This window comes from Varroa jacobsoni, unplaced genomic scaffold, assembly GCF_002532875.2.
Source record: "Varroa jacobsoni isolate VJ856 unplaced genomic scaffold, vjacob_1.0 scaffold_1203, whole genome shotgun sequence".
Taxonomy (NCBI): Eukaryota; Metazoa; Arthropoda; class Arachnida; order Mesostigmata; family Varroidae; genus Varroa; species Varroa jacobsoni.
In genome coordinates this window covers 215,610-239,392 of record NW_019214105.1, presented here as the reverse complement: position 1 = coordinate 239,392, position 23,783 = coordinate 215,610, and the positions used below count along the sequence as shown (strand labels likewise).

At 40.5% G+C, this 23,783-nt stretch overlaps 2 protein-coding genes across 7 annotated transcripts in view; one reads left to right on the top strand and one right to left on the bottom strand.

Moving 5' to 3' along the window:
* Positions 1–14,692, bottom strand: part of LOC111267610 (uncharacterized) — a 27,980-nt gene extending 13,288 nt beyond the window's left edge. The window contains exons 1-7 of one of the 2 annotated variants that reach the window (XM_022845929.2): positions 14,669–14,692; positions 13,719–13,965; positions 2,524–3,564; positions 2,247–2,313; positions 1,765–1,818; positions 1,090–1,316; positions 648–795 (exon numbers count right to left, since the gene is read on the bottom strand). In XM_022845929.2, the coding sequence (XP_022701664.1) occupies positions 648–795; positions 1,090–1,316; positions 1,765–1,818; positions 2,247–2,313; positions 2,524–2,868 (841 nt within the window). In that variant the 5' untranslated portion in view covers positions 2,869–3,564; positions 13,719–13,965; positions 14,669–14,692. Of the gene's footprint in view, positions 1–647; positions 796–1,089; positions 1,317–1,764; positions 1,819–2,246; positions 2,314–2,523; positions 3,565–13,718; positions 14,517–14,668 lie in introns of those variants that run through there. The other variant, XM_022845928.2, reaches the window with a different exon arrangement.
* On the top strand, positions 11,638–23,712 carry LOC111267607 (stAR-related lipid transfer protein 7, mitochondrial). 5 transcript variants are annotated; one of them, XM_022845918.2, is made up of 7 exons: positions 15,077–15,471; positions 15,783–16,069; positions 18,068–18,322; positions 18,618–18,838; positions 19,362–19,516; positions 20,898–21,080; positions 21,708–23,712. In XM_022845918.2, exons 2-7 carry the CDS (start codon positions 15,882–15,884, stop codon positions 21,990–21,992), a joined length of 1,287 nt encoding a protein of 428 aa, XP_022701653.1. In that variant the 5' UTR covers positions 15,077–15,471; positions 15,783–15,881; the 3' UTR covers positions 21,993–23,712. The 5 variants fall into 5 exon arrangements, with proteins under 5 accessions (XP_022701659.1, XP_022701653.1, XP_022701656.1 ...); XM_022845924.2 differs by lacking the exons at positions 15,077–15,471; positions 15,783–16,069 and adding an exon at positions 11,638–11,767; XM_022845921.2 differs by lacking the exon at positions 15,783–16,069.
* Positions 23,713–23,783: the final 71 nt, after the last annotated feature.

Genomic DNA, 23,783 nt, shown 5'->3' with positions numbered 1-23,783 from the left:
GAAAATGACGGAAAAGATTTTGACACCGACTCATCTTGAGTAGCGCATATGGAGAACAAATGTAGTCCGGTGAAAAATCACATGCTAGTTTAAAACTTTAAGCGAAACTATTAGGACAGCTTCTAACAGTGTCAGTATACTGGTTAAGCGATATTTATAACAGATTAAACTAACAAGTCTTTTTCATCAGTTGAGCATTGTGGCTCGTTTTAGAGTTAATGAATACGATCAGCTTCTAAGCGAGGCAGAAATAAATTAAGTAAAAACAATAAAATTGTAACAATTTGTTGCATGCAAAAAGTAGCGACGTAAAATTCGCCGTTATTCTAATATAAGATTTTGCGTACAATCTTATTATTTTTTGGAGCTTGCGAGAGGCAACTCCTGTATGCTTTAAAAATTGATGCCAAACTCAAATTCGACTATAACCTCGTCATGATCTATTGACACAGTTTATTTGATAAATAAACTCGGTAGAAAGGTGCACTTTTCGAATCTGGCAGGTCAACAACAGTTAAAAGAACCAAAACTTTCGCGCGCACTGCAGTTCGTCATCGTTAACTTAGAACGTATATTTGCCTTCCTCTTTTTAGCAAGGTGCGTCACACAACGCCACTATGCCATTGCAACTATTTTTAAGTACTTACCGTGTTGGCTGTCATAAGCTATGGCAAGGTCGTATGCGCTATCCATGAATTCGTTAATATATGCCAGGCTAGCTCCAGCTGAGAGTAGGTCACGACAGGCTTCTTCGTGATCTCCGACCGCTGCATACATCAGGGCTGTACACGAGTCCTGCCAGAACAAAATTGTGGTTCAATGCTCGTCGTTTGATTATTAAGGTTCGTTATTTAAAAAAGGCATATGTATATATTTGTATTTGCTATATATATATATATATATATAGCAAAATGTTATTTGACAATTTAAAGAATATATATCTATCAATTTGACAAACTCGATACGCATCTTAGTACTTCGCCACTATCACTAAAAGTGAATAAGAGTTCAAGATCAGTAGTTTGTCGATTATTTTGAAAAACTGCGAACTTCCTACACAGAAAATATTCCGGTGCATTCTGTAGTTACCGAATCCGACTGATTAACATCTGCCCCATGTATGAGGAGCTCCCGCACGACGGCCGCATGCCCCCGATGTGCAGCGTACAAAAGAGCGCTTTGCCCTAAAGGTGCTCGGGCGTTTACGGCAGCGCCCTGCGCGAGAAGTCGGCGCACAGCTAAAATTTGGCCGTGGAATGAAGCCCACATGAGTGGAGTCAGACCTTCACTATCTTGCAGATCGACGCGGCGCTCCGCTGCAGTGTTAGAATTGGAAAGCTTCTTTAGAAAAGGGAGGTATTTAAAGGCGTAATGGTCTGGATATAATATGAATGTTTGTGCGACAAATTTTATGAAATACAAGTGTCTATTTAAGTCTTTTCAATGTGAGTAGTCGAAGACCGACCACATGTACGACCAGATTAGAATATCTGAATATCACAAACTTTTATGTAGAGTGTGCCAAGATTCGAGATCAATCTTTGGCGGGTTGATAAAGCACAGTAAATAAAGCATGTTGTCCCGCATAGACCAAGGGGCGCCGATATTAATTCGAAAGCTAAACGTTGAAGTTTTAAAAGTGATACCTTTTTATATTGACAGACATCACTTAGAAATAAGTGCAACGAAAAAAATGGATTGAAAAATTCTTGTCCAATGTAAATGGACTTGTCTAAACGGAATCTAAATATTTCCTTTACTTACCAAACGGCTCTTTAGGCAGATCTCCCTGAGCTACCAATTGATGGATGCATCGCACTAAAAGAACACCCGTTAAAATAACAAGCAGTGACTTCAATTAAGCTTCCGGTTTCTGATCCACAGAAGTTCAGCGCAAAAAACTGTTTAGCTAATTTCTCGGTTAAGATTCGCATCCGCTTAAAATCCATCTCTAAGCCTGCATTTCACTTTACTAAAAGTTAACGAAAATACTAACTAATACTAAATTCTTCAATTATTCGAGAAATTAATCTATTCGTGTCATGAACACTTAGCTGAACTTAATAAAAGTGGTTATGTGAGAATCTCGAAGAATAATTTCGACGTTTTGTATACATTTCCTATCAGAGTGTAGCTGTCGACAAAGCAACACATGCGTTTTACAGTAGTGTACTGCTAAACGTTTGACAATAGCAAATGTTTCAAATATAAACGTGTTTGTAGAGTATCAAAAGTATCATGCTTACGTATAAGTGTCACTGGTGCTTGTGTTGGTACGTTGCCACGTTGCAGATTTGTCAGGACGGTGACAGGCTGAAACATCAGAATTGGCCAGGGCGAAATCATGTATCGGTTGAAATAATCAAGTTCTTTACCGTTAGCACTGTTAGTTGACCATTTAATGATAAGTGGCATTACAAATTTTAGTTATATAACATACCTCAGACATCTAATATTCGCTAGTCTGTGTTTATCGACGCACACCAGCTGCGTACCCTCAATTGTATAATTTACTGCAAGTACCTTTACGATAGCGTATCCATTGTTGGCCTCATTGCTTCCAGCTAGCGTCGCTTTGTTTTCCGTTGCAGAGGTCACAGAATTTTCGCTAATCCCTGATAGATGACTATGATTTCGAGTATCATGGGTATGATGATGCTGATGGTGACGACTGCTTTCGTGGCTGTCGCCGACACCGTCACCTGCGGAATTCAGACCGCCTACCCCTGTTCTAATTTGCTGTCCACCCATGTTCCCGTTGTTGGGGCGGCTCTGGCTAATGCCATCTATAACGTCGGTCGTAAACGTTTGTTGCGTCGGATTGTATAGCTCAGCGCAAATATGAGCGGCGCTGGCAGGGGCGTCCATGAGCCCCACAGCTAGCGGCCGGCTGCGAGGTAGAAAACAGCAAGATGCCGGTGCTCCGATGTGAACTCCAATCGCACTCGATCGGGGCGGAGCACCGCAGAGAGTCGAAAGTAACGCAGACGGAGGAAAAAACTGAGAATGTCGACCGGTTACAATAGAAGTAAAAGCACACAGCGCCGAAGAAGTGCAAGGCACAACTGATGATGGAAGTCTGAGTGGACTCTGGGGATTGACCGCGCTGCCTGCCGAGCTCACAGGCGTTAACGGAGCCGCGGGTGTGATTGGAATGGCAAGCGTCGTCGGAGTCAGGGATGCTGGAGCATTCGCGCACGAGATCAGACTGCTACTGCTGCCTTTGAAATCGGCGGACTGTGCAGTAGGCAGTAACGCTGGTGTAGGTAAAGAAGGGACGGAATCTGCAGTGTCCAAAAGTCCAAGATGTGCCGTAACCGTTGTTGTTGCTGTTCCAATTGTTGTGGAGTCAGCTGAAATTGTTAAAGGAAAAGATAGCGAAAGAGGGAGATACTCAAACGGGTTGTGTCCAGAATGAGGCACACCAACGACAACAGGGTTATGACGGTGATGTTCGGCGGCGTCCGGATGGCGAGCTGGTGGTACCACGACGAGCGATGGATGCGCGTCGGTCGGCTCCTCTTTGCAAGGGCCTCCGAAAACACGCCACAGCAGGCTATTCACCTAGAGGTGAAGATGAAAGACAAACGCGGGAAGATAATATTAAAGAGGAGTGAAGGAGCGAAAAGGGGATATGGAAATGACGTCTTAAACTGTACAAAATATTCTTTGACTCAAACTTTGTGCATTATGTGTTCTTAGAAAGCCTTTAATATTGGCATAGTTGAACTACACTGTAATGCTATGAAATAGACTACCACGCCTGGCTCTTTCCAGCTCGAGACAAAGCGTGTTTACACCCGGCTTTGAACGTACAACACCTCACGTTCACCCTAAGTTCAGTAGGCAAACTGGTGACCACTGTATCATTATAGAGAGATTGTGTCTCTATAGCATACAGATGGATACGGCAGGTATGACACAGTTTTAAAGGCTTGCCCTTTCCTCCACGAATAGTAGCAACAGCGATCCCTACAAAAAACAGACTTACCATAATCTGCGTGGGCGTCCTATAGGGCACTTCCGCAATCTATACCATTTAACCGTCGAGTTCGCTGGTAGTGACTCTCAGACAGCTTTGAGTTACTGTTTTTCTATCGATGTGGTTTTATGGGCTCAATTTGCGGTTGTTTCTCGATAATTCTCTTTTTCAGGAGGTTTGTCTTTGAGTTTCAAAACCAAGTCAGAGACAGTTAAAAAAAACAAATCAGCCTGGTTGACAATGTCCGCCAGTTATGGCAGCGAGCGAACGATGGCTCTATAATATGGATATAGCTCATCACTTGATACAGTCTTCTCGAGTATAGCCGATTCGCTTCACCTCACCAGTGTTAAGGATAGGTCCCTGAAACTGACGCCGTCCAAGTTTACGACGTCCCAGGAAAATTTTTCTGTGCGAAATATTCTGCTAAATTTTGCTTAAATGTGAGCTCAAGGATATCATTGGTATTAGTTATTCCGTCATACCGGAGGGCTCAAATCAGGTGACCGCAGATGGAACTGCTCTATCAAGTGAAGTGTGCCCTAGAATCGCTTGTTTCGAAATGATTGAATACGAAGGTATACTAAATATGGTATGTAACGTAGTGAATGTATACTGCTCGTTAGATAAACATGGAGAATTACCTACCTAGATATAATTGTAGGGCGAAACCGGCTCATGTAACTAATTGATTTTGTGCATTTTCGACGAACTGCGGGTTTATCCGATCGAGCCATTGGAATAATAGCAACGACGTAGTCTGACCTTACCCCCCCCCCCCCAAAAAAAAAAAACTACTTGTCGAGCAATCCTTATAATTCTAATTAACGAGTTTCACAACCTTAGCTTAAGTACTCGTTTATGGGTCTCGTTAGTAGAACATCTGTTCTACCGTCAACCACTTTCTTTATCTGGCTCTTCTAGATAATTTGGAGTTCTGATTTTAGCGGAAATAATATTTGTAATTCTTGCGCCTGGTGTTGTTTTATTTTTTTTTTTTCATACATTTCGAAAAAAGTTGTTTCTATTTACTATCATATGATGCACTGCTCCGATACCCCTCTATCTTTATGATGGGTGGGACAGGTGCACCGTGTAGAAGCACAAAGCCACGTTAGATAACAGACGAATGTTTCTAATTAAAGCTGAATATATTTCCACAAACAACAACCAGGCGATTACAAGCAGACTTCGTAGAAAGTTTGCTAATCGATTTTACTGATCGCGTCATTCAGGCACACAAACGCCGTCTTCGTATCCGCCTTTGATTAGAAAGTGTGTGAACAAGCCCGTAACTGGCTGCCTATCAGAACTATATGAATATAGCTTGTTTTATAAGTCTTAGACGTTTACAGATGTGTCGTCGCTCTAAGGATTAGTTTTTTGAGCAAATTATTCCTTGCACACTGTAATTGGCGATCACAGCCGCGAATCTCACATATGCATAGAGAAAGCGAATACTGTATCTTTAATATACTATAGATATAATACGAATATATGAGTATACTTTCAACAAATCTTACAGACTAAGGCTACGATTCGAAAAGCTCTCGTTTTCTAGATGCCTTAAAGAGGTCTTGCAGCTGTTGTAGACCCATTTAGCGGAATCCTCACTTCGTATTATTTCTCTATCATTAGTATAGTTTTCTTCATTCTAATTACGTTGATTTGGCTATACCATTATGTTCTTGATTAAACATATTTCGCAAAAACGTTGACTCTATATAGTCAAAAGCAATAGACCGTAGTCATCAATAAGTCTACTACGTTTTGTCGCAGAAAAGCTAGCGTAGCCGCAAATTCATTGAATATTGGCTGGTACATTAACTGAGATTAGCATAAAATTCAAATAAAAAATTCAATACCAGCCCGCCCTTACGTAGGACATTTTTTAACGGACCCTATGTATATGCATTTTTTAATTGTCCTTAACGTATCATAACAAGATCTAGGTGTTTTATTTAATAGACATATAGCAATCAGCTATACTGCGAGAAACTGTAAATACAAGTCAGTCCACATCATAACTAAATCATGTGATGGATATCGTAATAATTAAGCAACTCTGTTGCTAAAACATAACTGATTCGATCCACCGAAATCAGAGCCCACCTATTCTCAGTGGAAGCCAACACATCTCATCGTTATTCTATTACATGATGTCCGTACTAATTTAGTGGAGACATTTTTTAGTCACTTAGGTCAGGGTCCGTCGCATGAGACTGACACGTTTGTTTTCTATCGCCTTACCCACTGCTGTGGTCAACTACTATACGGCCGATCTTAGCCGTTCCGATCGAATGTATTGAAGACCATGCAGTAAATGAAGGATGGCAATAGGCATTAGTTACTGTTTTTCTTTCTAGGCGATCTTGATCAATACGGATTGCAGGTGACACATTGTTAACTCACAGTTTGCACTAGATCTGTTTATCTTCTGAAGAGCATTTGATCAAGGTGGGGAAAACTATAAAGTGCGACTCCGCCAAAACTGTTTACGATACCGAAAGAAGAAGGGAGCTAGGTGATGCAAAAGAAGCCAAAAGTATTGTCGAGCGCTCTTCTCTCTGAAGAGGGACCAGATGGCGTCCTTGAAACGAGACATCTGTTTACCCAGCGCGGAGTGACTCTAGGCGCAGTTCTTCTGTTTAGCGCACTTTGCTCGCCAAATGGTTAGCAATTATTCGTTTTTAAAGTTCCTCGCATATGCACATGTATCTGATACAAACAGTTTGCTTATAACTATCGTCACGTACATTCGATTGTGAGACATATCGACCTCTAATGCCACCAAACGAGGTAACCAAGATCAATGATTGAATAAAAAATATCGGTATCAGTGCAGTCGGAACGATTACGGCGTGTAGTCACACTTATCGAATATATATATACACGGACACCTTTGGGATTTAATACAAGTGCCCAAAATACTATTACAGTTATGAACTAAATGTCCTAAAAACAGTAATCGTCGCATGTAGTGTCCTTTTAAATTCGAACTTACAAAAATCCAATAAAAAAAAAACGACAATCCAATAAAATTTGATCTCCGCTTTAAGTAGAATGCACGCTAAGTTGATGACACACTGTTTGAGTACAATAGTTCCTGGCAATTACATATCATGAAACTGATATGTTATCGTAAGTAATAATACTACATAATAATATAATATAGATTTAATAGATAAACGAAGCGCCTATTGAGGTGCTGAAAACCTTCTCAAAGCGTTACACCTTGCCAATCTTAAGTAACAGCATAATGGACGTCCTGACGTACAAAGGTTCCTTTCGGTGAGATAGTTTTGTCCTTTGTAAGCAGCCAATTTCAGGTGTAAGATAGCAGAAAACATCTGCAAATTTTATTCAACTGCGTCAACCTGAGAGATGCTATGTTCACTCAGCTCACCAACAAGCTTCGAACAATAATGCAACAAAAGAAATTCTTGCTGTTACGCCTTCAACTCATAGTTATGATAAAATGTTTGTTATGTATTTACGCGAAAACTAATCAATTGTCCTATATGAAACTAGTGCCATTAAGAAGCAAACTTCGTGAAAGAAAAATAAGCACATCACAAAAGCTCTTGGAGTCACCATCAGTCTCATCATGAATGCCTTAGTAATATATTTTGAGCAGTAAGCTGCGAAAAAATTATTATAGAAGGATGTAATAATGATAAAAGACTAGATAATCTTACTCATGAAAATCAATGCAACGGGCAAATTCCAGAACCCTAACCGGGTCACAGCTGTTAGTCTGCACGTTGCTCGTTCTTTGCCGTTATTAATATATCAAGGAATTAATAACTAAAATTAAGCGCCTAATACACGTGCAATCGTTACTGTCGTAAATCAATAGGTAGCATAGAAAATGCGAAGCAAGAGACTCAAAGCTTTCTATATCTCTATCGTTGTGACGTTGATCACATGATTTTAATCATATCGGCCTAGGCACTCAATCCAATTTACAGCGTATAACAATTAAAACCTTCGCGATACCAATAAATCCAATGTACTTGAAATGGACACATGAAATCAATAGAAGTGCCTTACCGATGAGACATTGAATATACAGAGCATTACAAAAGTAACGCAATACAAGGCCTTGTCCAATAGAACACATGCCGTCAATAAAGAACTAAAATACAATAATTAAATATCGTTCATCATTAATAGACTAAATGTTGTTTGATTTCACAGCATCTGGCGGAATTCCTAGGAATTTTGACCCGTTCACGTTATGTGCCGTATTTATTCTTACGCACTCAAGGCGCGCCTAGTTGAACTAAGCGATCATTACGCTATTTCAAATTTGACCAGTAAACTGAAATGGTATTTGATCAAACGAACCTAGATTTAATAGAAAATCGGAAATCTGTTCCAACTGTGCAACACTACAAGCAGCAATGATGTAAATCGTATAAGTTGTAATAACGTCGTTGTCATCAATGTCATCGTGTTTGTAACACCACAGAAAAGAAAGCGCTCGAAACTACACTGAGAATATTATGTAGACAGTAAGGTCTTCCTTTGAAAGAGTCGCGTCATACTCAAAATTCTAAACTATCGCTATAATAAATACAGATATTTCAATAAATGTTACCTATGGCATGAAGCGGCATGATCTGGGACGCTGCTGTGGTTACCATGAACATCCGTTTGTCGCTGGTTCAAATGTAAGCGCTAAGCAATGGTTTATATGTGATATTATTATCATGCGTTTTCAAAAGTCTGTTGGTGAAGACCCAATTATATTCGGCAATACCCATAGGCCGAATAGCTAATAACCGATGGACAAAAACATGTCGTATACCTGACATTTGGGTTGACACTTTGCATTGTGAGCGAATTTCAGCGACGGGCTGAGGTAAGCACATTATGTCGTTAACCCCCCTCCTGGATAATTCTTGTGGTAATATCTTTTAGTCTAGATCCAGATCTATGATTAAACATACACATAGTAGAGGCTGTAGACCAACTGCAAGTCAAAAAAACATGCCGTCTTTTTTCCGCAAGTGCGTGTTCTTTAACCTGAGCGAGATATTCATTACAAGAGCTATCGTAAAAGGATAGAATAAACCGAACTCTTACATCTGGTAAGATGCATTCATGACAAATTTTTGTGCATTTTTTTCCAAATCTGTTAGAAGTTGGTCCCATTAGCAAGCTGGCTGATAGATGCAACATAACAGAAGTGATAATGGATAAATCACTAAGACTAATTTGATGATTAAAAATTATAGGAAATGTAACCAAACTAAAAACATAGAACTAGCATTTGAAAAACCAATACATTTCTGGTGATATGAGCGGAGCACTAGACATCATTGAATATTAGTGTAATACCCTTATAGACAAGAAATCCAACCACTAAATAATTGGCAGACAGACTGGTGCTATACTGCCTTGACGATATCATACGTTTGATACAAAAATGTCAAGATAAATTCACCATACTATGACCCGTCCCACAAGTTGACTGGACTGTTGTTTCGGTTTTGTTTATAATGGGCTCCGTTTAAGCTGAAACCAAACGCCCAATGGCGATTAGTGTCAACTAACGTTCCCTCTTATTTTAGATAACGTTTTAGATAACTCAAATAATTATTAATCTTAATATAATTTAATTACAATTATGATTAAAAAAATATATATATATATATAACTATTTTGTCCAATTGTTTTGTGTCAGCCGTTGTCAGAAAACGGCTCAGTGCAGGCAGACCATTGTGGTTTTTCAAAGAAGTGCAACAAATACCCCATGCCTTGCTCACAAAAAGTTCACGCGCTTATCGAATTGTTACTAGCTACAAGGAAATGCGGCATTGATGAAACAGTTCGAAGTAGTTCATCGTTCCGCTATTAGATCGCAGCTGTATGCTAGGATATTGAGGGTTACGGTTTGTTCCGTTTCCAATGTTTTGTGCAAAAAAACCCATACAAAAAGTAAGCCCATTTCGAAATATGTTACTGTTTACGATTTTTCTTACCGTTTTTAGAAACCAATAGTGGTTCATGTAGTACCCTAGCTCAACTTAAGAACGTTGACAAATCATTTTTTAATATAGGCTGAAATTCGAAGTGACCGTTTCTGACTTAACAGACCGAAAACCTTTGCCTCTTTTAGGAGCGTTCGATGACAAGTTCTTCTCTAAACGGGGTTACACATCTCTCATTGAATTTTATTCCGTTTGGAACATTCCATTCCCGCGTTGTGTTAATTCAAACTGGTAAGCTTCTGATACAAAACCAAAGCTCAGTGGCTTACGTTTCACAGCAAAACCGCACAGGACTTTCCCTCTGCGTCACTCACCAATCAACCACGGCAATTAACACGTGTAGATACCCCAGAGTTCGCACTGCTAGCTTTGAACTTGTACGGCCTTTTAAAATGTTTATTTGCCGTCTTTAACCTCTAGGTGATCTTTTATTCTTTTAGTTGAATAAAGAACATGCCGACATTCACAAATAGAGTCACAATCAATTAACTGATCAGCACGTGTTTCAAAAGTCAACATGCAAGTTTGAATGTTAAACGTCCACTTTAGGTCAAGATTGAATGGAAATTTCCCGGGCGACTGACTGTTTGATTACGGTGGGTTTTTAGTGAAATAGTGGTTCGGTCGCTGGCTGTTCTTAACCTTCTGGTTTTTTTCCTTCAATAAGTAACCGTCCATAAAATCTAAGACGTTACCATACACTTGAGTCCACTTGATCCTCTAGCCCGTAGACAGCCTACGATAATAGGAAATAGATTTTGGTTAATAATAGAATGATCCGGTGATTGCCACCTCTTGTTCGCTGTTTTTCGACACCAGTATTTGCGGCAAAACTTCGTCAGCTTTAAAAATCAATACGCAGATTGTATTTACTGATCGTACTGAATAAGCCGAAGCGCAAAGTTATTCACGGAAACCCTTATTCTCAAGAGAAAATAGTTTCGGTCTTCCTACTCTCGCTAATGGTCAGGCAGATCAAACTGAACCTGAAAGTCATTGATTGCTATGATACTCTTTAGCCTCTAACTCGAATGAAGACCTATACCGGCTCTGAGCAATTCACTGCGTACATCTGCAGGACAGTCTGCTCCACTGCTAATATTGCAAAGGCCACTCGACGCTAGATTTAGATACAAGAACAAAATTTGTCTCCATTTATTTGGCATGTAGCCAGATCGCATGGTGAAGTTCATCGAAGCTACGACACCGAAAAGATTAAAACCTCTTCTGCTTCCTCTAAGGTACGCCGGGAACATCTAGCATCAATTCAACTATAATCGATGTCGGTACCCTTTACACAAACGGTATCATTAAGCAAATATTACACAACATCGAAATATAACGAAAAAGACAAGCAGACCAAGGCCAATCACCGTCACGCAAAATATTAAAATTTTAGTCAGTGACCCTCGAAGAAACAAAGAGTCATAACAGTACATAGACACACTTTAGGCTACAGTGACCATGACATCACCGAACGTGATGTGCGTATGCGTGAGTTCAGGCATGCAAGGGTGTCCCTACTTGGCCTAATTGGCCTCCGCTTGCAATTTTTTTTTGTAACGACCGTTATGATTGGCTATTCCAACCATAGCAAAATTACATATATAGCCATAGGTATCAGTAGCAAGTCAATACTCTCTACTACTGCGTCTTTCCTGCAAAAAAAGCTAAACGAGTGAGCCAACAAAATAACGACGATCTTGGCCACTGCCGGCGAGTTGCTTGATTTCGTTCTGTATGGATATCAATATAGCCATCAGCGCCGAAGGAATCATTATCAGAGGTATTTGCAACAGCGGCATCCCAGTTTGGCTAACTGAACCTAGTGAAAGCCGCTTTATCCATTTCAACATTAATATATATATTGTGTGTGTGTGTATCGCTTTATGCACAGAGTAAGCCTACCTTGGCCAAAATCAAGTTCACTGACTTTTTTTGTTATATGGAGAATAACAGTATAATATAATTAGTTATTTTTGTGCTGCACTTATTAGTAAACTGAAATTTAATTTAGAGCTGAGTTTAACGAGAGTAACATTTTTGCACGGAAAACGTTAAACTTACATCAGTCCACTATATTATAGCCAATTTTTGGAATGTTATCGTTGCATTTAATGCGAGACATACCGTCAGATTATCATCGGCATCAATGTTAAGTGTACATATTTGGAAATCGAAAAAGGAAGACGTAAATACTTTTAATCAAAATGCCTTCTCCATACGTTTATATTAACAACTTTTAGGATATTTACCTCACGAAATGCTCCATATATTTCGTCAGATTTCCGAGTGTATCAAGGAAATCTAAAAAATAACAAATAATCGAAAATCTCTGTTTGGTCCTTTGGTACGGAAGTACCTCATATATAAAAGTATAACACATGTGCGCGGTACATACCGATATATCACGTTATGACAGGTTTAGATGGATTGGCATAGGTGGTAAGTTTTCCCCAGTTTCCATCCACTCAAGTAAAATATTCCCGAGTCACGTATCTTTCTCGCTTTGTGGCGCATTAATAAAGATATATATTACACATCAACGATTTACCGTTAAGTCTTAGGCGAAATAATCTCAGATTACGGACTGCCTTCTCGCGCATTCTCACGTTTTATGGCAGCTGCGGTAAATTTTGACTTTTATTCAGAAGCGTTCAACAGGAAGATATGGACCAGAACAGAGCAGGTATTTATCTCAAATCAGCAACGTTGTACTTCCCAACAATCAGAATCATGTACTCTTAGCAGAACCTCTATCGAGAGTTCTTCCTTCACCGATTTTACCTACCGTATGCTATTACGAATCCTGTGCATGTATACACTCACAGAATCCTGTATCGTAAAATACCTCTGCTAATATACTGAGTAGGTACAATCCCTGAACCACCTGCACGCTCCTCTTCGTCTGACAATTCGTATTGTGTACTGGTGCTGGTCGCCCGGTATCAACTCATCAATCTCACTATGGTCAAATGCTGCCGCTGCTGCTACTGTGGCTACTGCAATTAGCCTCGAACGATATTTTTTAGTGAGGATTCAGCTTGCGGTCGTCCAACTTGAAAGCGGTAAACGACCAGCACGGCTATAGCCCGGCAATCATTTACTGCCTGTCTCTTTACCTCCCGGTTAGTTAGCAATTGCTGTGGTGCAAATATAGTACTGGTACAACACACAGACATATAGACACTCACGCGCCAGTAGCACTGACACACACTGACTTTCCGTGCTGATAACAACTCGCAGTACTTGCTGTTGATGTTACTTGGTTGGCAGTTTGATTCGTAGCTATTCTCTTAACTGGCCTGCCGCTACTTGCTCGATTTAGTGACAACGATTTACGGCAGATCGGTCGGCTCGTCATTTAATCTATTGGCAGTTGGTTCTTGCTTGATTGTTGCTGGAGGTGACTTATTGGTGAGACGCCATCTGCGCTTTATAGGAACACTGCTGGTATCACTGGTCATATTTGTCCCTGCTATTGAAATCGTCTCACGAGTAAAAAAAAACAGGACTCTAAAGCCGGCGTCAGGGTTTTGCCCGTTTGCCGGCCGGATGGCATCACTTGTCGCGGTCAGGAAGACGTTCAGTTAGTTAATGGACGAACTAGCAAATGTGTGTACATCTTCGACGTGCACTGGGAGCGCGAGTCGGCCATAATCGTCAGGCAACATAAGCGAGCGGCCGTCACGAACAACAATATCTATGGCTATGCCAATGGACGAAAACCCACTCACCTGATTTACCCTGCACTGTCTCACTCACAACAGCAGTCAGCCAGTTAGCAGTCAATGGAGAGTCACCAAAGCAATCATCTCCCTCAATCCGGTAAAAACACATAGGGGCCCTCTGACCTCTTCAGCTGTTTTTCTTTGTATTCCGCCAATTTAGCGGGCGCTGCCGCCAGGAAAGAGACTCGATCACAGACAAAAAGAACCGCTGCAGTTGAACCTTTCCGTCCTCGGCCGGGGGCTACAAAAACAACTGATGCCAATACAACCAAACTAGTGTCGATAGGTGGCAAAATGGAAAAGCCAATCAAATTGGGTCTAGGCAGATCACTTAACCCACTGTCCAATATACTGCCGCAGCATAAATAAACTGGATACGATTCCCTTATACTCTGTTTTATCTGCCGATTGTCTAATGTAAGTGGTTGAACGCGCGCGCAGTCAAAAGCACAGGGTAAATTATAGAAGATATGCGAACGCCGCAAGAGGTAGGTGGTTGTTTCGATTGCACAGGGGAACGAAGCAGGGGAGCAGGAGGACTTCTGAGAAGGTTTTTGGAGAATGGGGCCACGACGTATGTGGGAATTGAGGGCGTGCGGGTGGTCACTGTTGCCGATTACGGTGTTGACTTAATGAATGTCATCAATTATAAGCAAATGCAGGGAAGTACGATTTTAAGGTATTAAGGTCTAGAAAATGAAGTGGGAGGAGTCTATTTTTGATACATACATTGTTACACATCAACTAACGTGAGTAAAATGAATTATTCGGTAGTCGATTCACCCAGTAGATGAATGTAGATATTTAGAGATAGCATGTTTACATGAATTAAGAGCAACAAAGATAACAATGTTGAGTAGTCATACGGGAATATCTGGTTAGACCAACACTTCTGATTAGGTAACTCTTTTCACGTGCATCATTAGTGCATTTGACTAAAGCTTTTCAGCTCTTACCTTACTTTTTTCCTTCCTTTACAGACCAAAAACAAATCACATTCGAAGCAAAAATCATATATTCGATTTGACAAGATTAAATGGTACAGTGTTTTTCTTTCGTAAATACAAAGATAGACACACGCACAGGTGGCATCGGCTGTTTCGCGCACCCGGCATCAAGGATCGCGCAGAGTGGCGCCCTACTGTCAAAACTCGCCTCTGCATCGGTGTGGTTGAGCTCCAGTCAGACCGCTGGGTCGGGCGCCTCGCCACGATCTGTTCACGTTCTATCGAGGCAATTCGATAGCTCCGCTAAACTAGCGGACATCTGCGTGATATAGAACCGTCTGTTCGCCCTTCAGTAGTTTCGAGTGATGGTCATAATTCTACTCAGCGCGACACCGTCGATCGCATGTGGGATTGTTAGTGGTCGAGTTGGACGTATCGCTCCTTCTCTAAAGACAGAGCACGCATTGCATTGTATAATAGTTCGAAAATTAATAATGATACCGATGAGCAGGCAACTGCAGAGCTAAGCCAACCGTCACAGACGCCAGTAAACCTTCCCTGGTCAAAGTTCGTACTGTTTACCTCTTACGCTGAACAGCCAAAACAACTAACCAAACGCGGAAAATGTGGTATTGTTTTTGGTAACTGTGGGTCAGCTTCATCGTCCAGCCTTACTTCATCCGTCAACGGCGGTTTTACTGAGAGGTGTTCGCTAGCGGGTCGTTTGGCGTCAGCGTTTATCAATCGTACCAGTATCGCACTGGTACCACAGCGAGAAACGAGGCTACATGAAAGAAGCTAGTGCCCGAAAGGTATTACCTTTCCGCAAACTCTCCAATCTCGGAGTCGAATGCGCGTGTGGAATAATTAGTTCCATGAATATTTCAAGTGTTTTGCCTGTAGTCGCTTAGAATTTGGTTGTTTGTCAATTAATTCAGTTTCTACTATTGTTAGTGGATGTCTGTCCATGTTCCCTCTGCCGTGAACCCCTTCGTTTCTTACATTAGTTAAGTACGCCATAGGATCGACGAGCAGTACGATCTACGTTGTTAGCGCCACGAAAACAAAATAAGCCAGGATAATCTCTTTTCATGAAACTGTGTATGCCTGTGTAAATGTCTAGTACGGAAGTGTGCTACAACGTTCCGCGAGATCCGTAGTGCCGGTAGTGGTGGATTGCTGAGCCTGCTATTGCTTTTTCTGTACAAGCTGTGTGGGAAAAATGCAGTCGGGAGTCATATCTCCGGCTGGTCTGTTCACTCGAAAAGTATCAGGTTGCTTGACGGCAGGGGGTTTCGACGGTGCTTCGCGCATCAACTCGGTGACCACGAGGTCGGTTCGGAAATTATACTCATCGGCGCCGCAAACACACGCCACCGCCGTCAACAACACAGCGGGAAAAAGTTTTAGGTACGGACGACAGTACAAATAAGATAGCATTACGGGTAGCGGGCTGTTAAACGACTGTAAGGAAATATCTCCGATAAGTAGGTCGATGCAAAATTAAGCAGGTTTTCATATTCTGGTTTGAACTAGAGGTCAGCCGAGACTCTCAACTCAAGGTGAACCAACCAAAAAACAATCTGTGTTATGTAGAAATGCGCGCCTTCGGATCCGTTGATCAGCTGTGCCGTTACAAAGACAGGATTGCATGCAATTACAATAGGCGGGTACGTGGTAGTGCGTATAAGTAAATGCAGCTGGCAGCTCTAAATATATATATATATATATATATATATGCATTGTTGGCCTTGCTGGAACCAAAAGTAGCTCCTCAAGAATTACGTTGAATTGTATTACGTACATTTTGAAAATGGTCACTTCATTATTCTTATTAATAATATCCTACAACTAAAGTTGACGGAGCGGTATAGCATTCCAGTCATGAATTAAAATTAATTATTGGCTACAAAAACCAATTACTTTAACTTATAAGCCCAGATAGTCACTTATTTTACTGATTGTTATGCTAGTGATACTGTACGCTCGTCATAATCATTTTGGAGCTCCATTGTTCGAAATTTTGTATCCATCGTTCCATTTTCATCAATAACTGATGTTGCTTTACCAGAAATCTTATTTAAAGCAACCTCTGAGCGCTCATTGGAGCAGCACCAGTGACATAACAGCAACCATATATAGGTATTGCTATAAACTATCCGGGAGATACACGCAAATTAAAAACAATAACTAAAATGCACCTTACTACGATGAGCACTAGCGCAACATTGTAGGACTGCGACGTTGACCGGCAGTTTCGGCCGGGTAACTCTCAATCGCGCAAGGGCCCATGTTGATATTTGCAATTGCTTTTTATTCGAGATGTGCAGCCTAATGTTAAAGTACCATACAGCAAATATCAGTCAGAGAAGCAAACGCTGTCAAAGTTATTTTCGAGTTAAGCAAATAATGTGCCCTCTATTTACTAGACGGGTCGTTCGATAGTTAAGGCGCTGGCACATGTCTGGTGTGTTTTTACCAATAATTAATGAAGGCTTTATGGCCATTTGTTGTGCATTAGGAAGTGTTGTCCAAAGCAATTAGCGATTACTTAGCGTGCCTTGCCCAGGCGCAGTTTTTACTCTAGAAATATTCATATTGCACGATTTATCTAGAACTAACTAAGTATAAGTATAGAAGTAGTAGTAGAACTAAGTATAGCCACACCATATTTGACACTATAGCTTGGTTGAACCGCACTACTTTGTTCAACAAAGGTTCAGCACAGCTCTTAAGACAGATTTATGAATGCCGAGTCGTGTAGTCATATATATATATATATATATACGGTGTAGTACCAATCTCTTTCGATTTAGGCTTGGTTCGTTAATTTTTTATGTATTTATTTCAGGAATAAGCTATTCAAAGGCTTCAACACAACAGAAGGTTGTATTTAAGTACGATCACGGAATGAGTGAAATTAATCTTGAGATTTGCCCATGCCTGATTCATGTCTTGGGTTCATAACACCCAACGGTGCCGTCGGCTGTTTTAAAATATAACTACACCTTTAAAGCAATTATAAAATGCCGACAAGCCGTTGAAGCAAGCTGTTAGATTTATTAAAATATTATAATGTTAGAAAATGCCGTGCTGAAACGACATGGATATTTAATGCTAATTTTTCAAGTAAAAAGTGGGCTAGTGTTTCTTCGGAACTGTGGTTCAAAGCACTGAAATAGTATAGCTACTTTATACAGGCGCGTTTTTGCATCATCTTTCGTTCATAAAACTGAAAGCAGACAAGGATTCGTGTAAAGAGAATAGGTTTAGCATACGAGAATTAGTGTTTAGAAGAGATACAATTAAAAAGCAGTAATAATTTTTAAGAAAATCAATTAACGTATGTTTTTCTTTTTCTTTCACGTATCGTTCCTGTATTGGCTACATTATGCTTCCGTTGTGCAGTAACCGAATGTTATCGACGCTCTCTGTGTTAGGTGGGCTGTTTACTCGCCAAGCCAATATCTACGTTCATAATCGAGTGAGAAAGGCACTGCAGCTTCACGCGGTTTACAGGTCCGCTTTTGGTCAACAGTTCTTCCGGGCTTTTGTTCATAATTTATTAAGGACGGCAATTCGAAAGCGTACCCCGATGTTTCTGTTAGGAGCAGCAGGATTTAGCTTTCAGGATGAAGGTATCTCCGATGATGAAATCGCGAGGTGCGTTGCGAATTCGAGAAGAACTACTTCTCATTAGGGTAGTTGCATTCGTAATAATCTCATAAGTACTATATAGATAGTATTTATTAGTGCGCAATTTCTATTTTTTCACAAAGACAACAAAAGAACATTATAACTTAGAGGCGTCATTCAGTCTGCTTTTTCAGAAAAGCGTTTTCTTGAAAATGAGCCTATTTACAGTGATTCCTACGCCTCATGTATTTAAAAATATATCAGATAACTGGACTTTCAATTTGTTCCATATTGCGTTCAATTATTTTGTTCTTTGCATCAGCTGTATCGATGAATTCGAAATACTTAAGAAGCGGCCACCGTCAACGCCATGTTGCACACATTCTGCCAAATGTGACCGCAGAACCGGACACGCTCTCAAGCTAAATATGGAAAAGTTTCGAACACATTTGCGGTCTGAGGGCTTCGAACCGGTTGTCGAATCAGACCGATTGCACATCTGGCGCAAAAGTGAAACCGGCAAAGCCAACTACACATACAAAGGTTCGTAGTATATGGTCCGAATATACGAGGGTATTGTGTTTACGATAATTATTCAAAAACGATGGTCAGTATCATTTAGTGAAAACTGACGAGACCTTTCGCTTTAGGCGATTTAGTGGAATCCACCGTCATAGTAGCATGCACTTTGCCATCGGAAAGCTGATGTCGTATCGCGTAATGCAACGTCCTTAGTAGACCTTAGACTAATGCCGAAGCTTCGAATGGAATTTAGAAGCACTAATCTATAATACCTTGAATAAATGAATTTATACGCAATAGCAACTGGGATATTACGATGCAGCGATTCAACAAGTATTGTATGGGTTTCGTAAGAGGTCAGGCGAGGTATACATATTTTGGTGTTAGGCAGAGAGATATTTGTTACGGTTGTGAATTCTCAATGTAAGACAGCTTTGTTTGGTCATTGCTAATCTTAAGAGTGTGTGTTCAGTTTCACGAATATTCATGGCTGCCTTTAAAATTCATTAATACTTGCTTTCTATTGTTTCGATCTATGTTGCAGTGTACGGAACATTCACAGACGTCCCGGCTCGAGCATTCTTTGCCGTCCAATGTGATACAGATTATCGAAAAAAGTGGGATAAACTCGTTGTTCAACTCGACGTTGTCGAGAGTGATTCACAAAACGACGTTGTCTATTGGCACATGTATTATCCGGTAAGTTCGGAAAGTCCGATCGCTCGAAGGTCATACCTTAGTTACGTAATCCAGTACCAGTGACAGATTGCTCGAAGCAGAATTTTTGAAGTAGTTTCGACCAAGCATTACAATTATGTTTTCCTTTCACAGGACCTCAGTTAAGATTTCAGTGTCCTAAAATTCGAGTAATAGGGACGAAAAGTATTTAAGTGCTTTAAAGGTCACGAAGTTTGGTAGTGAATGTATCATTGTTTCTTAGAACGTGTGCCACGTGGATACCTTTTTTTCGGACATGCTTGCCCATATAATACCGCATTTACTGTATGTGCTTCACAATCGAATCGATAGTCATGCGATTCCAACCTCTTTTCTTTACTACAATTTAATTATCGTCCGACAACGGGTCGTAACCAGGTTATCATCTAATCTGACTCACTCGCATTTATCTTTGTTATCTGTAAAAGCGACTGGGAGCATTGCCACGAGGTTATTGGTCCAATAAGTAAAGCGATGGCTAGGGCTATCCCTTTCTTAAGCGTTTCGTCCTCTCTCGATCCCTCATCTCTCGCCCGTCCCGTTTCCTGGAATAGCTGATGACCATGAGTTAGTCTATAGCTCGCCATTGGTATTCGGCGCTGTTTATATACAGCCAATGTCCTAAGAACATGGCCGATGAACTGTGCCGAACTGATCCCAGGAGATAAGACAAGCATATGACAATAGTCAAAAAATATCGGCCTTCCCCTCGGTGGAGGCGCATGGTTAAGTGGTGGCAGACGTTTATAGCAACAACAAAAACCAAGGAGCGAAGTGACTTAGGAATAGAAATAATCATGCGTGACGTTCAAGCCGAAAGTAGAGGGTGGAAAAGCACTCAAAAGATTCATTCGGAAGCAATCGCTGGATTGTAATGGCCAACGGTTGTGCTAACGGAAAGGTATCCCGCAATAATTTATGACAACAGGCAAGGTTCTTTAGACGGCGAGGAGACGAACTGCAATTACTTTGCTAGAAGCTGTTAACCAGTATTAATCCGAGGTCTGAAATGGAAATTTACCTTAGGTCTTTCTTCTATACGATGCTTAGATATGTCTCCTTTATACGCAAACCATCACCGATTATGCGTATGAGTGTGCTACTTTACGTCTGATTCGAAGGTGTGCAGTGACACTATTAAAAGAATATTTGAATCAAATACAAATTCTACCTTCAAAATGGTATACCTAATTGAATAGGGAGCCTATATGGGGTAATCGAGCTATGAATTCTCAGCATGTTCGTTCTAAGCTCTTACAATATTGTTTGAAAGTTGGATGATGGAAGAAATAATTTCAAGTTCAATGCTCCACCCCTAACATTATTATTATTACTTGATGTGGGCTTTTTACGCTGGTTTCAGTTTCCACTGAGTTCTCGCGATTACGTATTTGTTCGCCGAAGCGTTGTCGACACCGAGCGAGCTTGTATGGTCGTTGTATGTCACGCTACACAGCATCCGCAATGCCCGCCTCGCAAAGGTGTCGTTCGAGTTAATGAGTACATGTCCAACATGGTCATCTCGCCACACAACTCATTTGATGAGGTAATATTAGCGACTGGAGCGGGGCCGCGATGAAAATATCGATCGCTGCTATAATAGCAGTCAATTAAAAATTGTACTGTAAGGACACATATAGAGGAAATATATAAAATCGAAAGAAAGTTGCTCTATAAAAAAGCGACTGGTGTCATCTCCTTTCTAGCTTCTTCCATAGGTATATAACGTTTTTACGTACATTCTATTGATAAAGTTAATCACAACATTTCAATTTGGATATTACAATGTTTGATGTTTAACAAATTTTTTCCCGATTAGTCGTTTTAGGACTAATGGTTAGACCGTAACTTACAGCAGAAACGAATTATGGGAACGTAGCAAAATTAAGAAGAACCAGTGATTAGCTTGTGGGCTACAAAAAGCTTCCACTTTATTTACTGTAAATCGCCTCAACAGCTGCGTTGTGTAGGTAGTGACAACTGACTACTAGTCAGTCGTTTTATAAACAATCGTAGACGAAGGACTAAAAAGTTTTTTGTTGCATACTTCAGAAAGCACACCTATAAGTAAATGACTCGAAGCTTTGTTAGACTATGTCTCGCGCGTCAAAAGTTTAGGCAACTAAAAGTTGCTATGTATTTAATCGTTCAATCAATTTTTGTCTTCTTGCAGAACGGATTTGATTATTTGTTAACGTATTATGACGATCCCCAGTCATCGTTCCCCTCGCCGGTCTACGCATGGATGGCCGCCTCGGGTGTCCATGATTACGTTGATAAGTTGCACAAAGCGACTCAACAGTTTAATGACGGCTCTGCACTGAGGCCAACGCTTTCGATAACAAAAGGCACCATATCCTCTTCAGCGTCTGCCATATCCAATAATACTTCTGTTCATTTTCAAACGACCCATCAACAGGCTCAAGCTCATTACGCCTGGCATCGGTCTGCCTTGTAACCTAAAGTTTCAAAATTATACTGAATAATAATGGGCCGTACACGTATATAAAAAAAAAAAGGAAATAATGAAAACTTGCTCAGAAACTAACATTGATGGGGGAGGCAAAAACAGATTACGAAACAACAGCTGCTGAACGATACTGGTATATCGAGGCGACAGACTCTTAATCTCTGTCAGATTCTTGCTAATTAATGAGAATTAGATTTAAAAGTAAAAATGACCCATGCATAAATCCAAAACTGCCAAAGCTCCTAGAGTATCGTCAGTTTCAAAAGGTGTCTTCAAAGCCGAGCGAAACAATGGAGACTTCAGTCAGAAAACTTCAATCCGGTTAGCAACGTCGGGTCGAGTAGCATCAGTGTTTGATTGAGGATGGCTACACTTCTGTAATCATTATCATATAGAACATGTAGAGAAATGGCATTACGAAAATGACACGATTGGAACTAAGAATAGACGTGACGCAAATTTAAGGAATAATGTGCACGAAGAACAACTGCACGTGGCTAATCAAATCCAACAATAGCGTCAGTCTAAATTCAAGAAAAATTGCCTATCCACTCGTTGTCCTACTGTAACAGTTATGAGAAATCAACCGCTAAGGCCATACAAAGCCCGGCAATGGGTATGATCGGAGAAGGATCAAAGGGCCCGTTTATAGAGAGGAGGCCTTTGTTGTCCTAGACTAAGTGTGTGGCATAAAATCGAAAACGAACGCAAAACCGTTATAGGCATGTAAAAAAATATTGAATCGATAATTTTTAGTTGGTGTTTGTGTGTCTGAGTATCGCATGCGAAAAAAGCCAAGCTATTTCCAACAACAAGCTAGTGACTGCCCTCACGTGTTAACTACGAAGTGTTTGGAGAAATACAGTCTGAATGGCTGGGCAGAATGATGAATATTGTGCAACATTTTAGAATACAATTAACGTATAATGAAAACCGAAGCTAATTTAAACATGTTCTGAGGCGTTATTTAGTATCTCGGATGCGTACTTAGCCGAATGCATTCTACAAAAATGGTACACAAGGGTATCATGTGCAGGGACAGAAATAGGCGAAGCACTGCATTAACTTTGCTGGTACCTAATAGGGTACCCATAGTAAGGCAACGAAGTGGATATATATATATATATATTTATACGAGTGCATAGTATATGCGTTTTCACAGGGAATTGATGCTGAATCTCTACTGCGTTTTATGTATGGCCAAGTTGGATGACATGATAAATGACTATGTACAGATTCACACTCCCATCACCTGGATTCTCCAAAGCTATTTATGTAAAATATACCTTTCTGATGTTATTAATGACGATAAGTCACGATAGGGTAAGCTCTGAAAGCTGAAGAAAGTGAAGTCGGGTGTGCAGTTTGATTCGTGTATAAAGTGGCCGAAACTTTTCGTCCTCTTAAAGACATCCAGTTAAAAAATGGGAGGATGAAATCGTACAGATCGCCAGCCTGCCCACACTTGGTTTGTTGACAATGCAGCTGGAGTTGTTGGTAGCAGCGAAAAGAAAACGTGGATTACGGCGTGTGAGCGTGATTCGAACACCGAAACAACATGCAAAAATCGGCGAAGTAAATGTATATAATAACTAGAGCAAAGCATACAACGAAATTGCAACAAAACAATACAAGACGCAGAAACATCAAGAGAGTGAAAACAAAGAGGGAATGATAAAAAGAAAATAAATGCTATTTATATGTTTTAGTTATGGTGCAGTGTGTTTTAGAGTAAACAAATTGTTATTGAGTTACTGACACTTTGCTTCGTACAAAGTG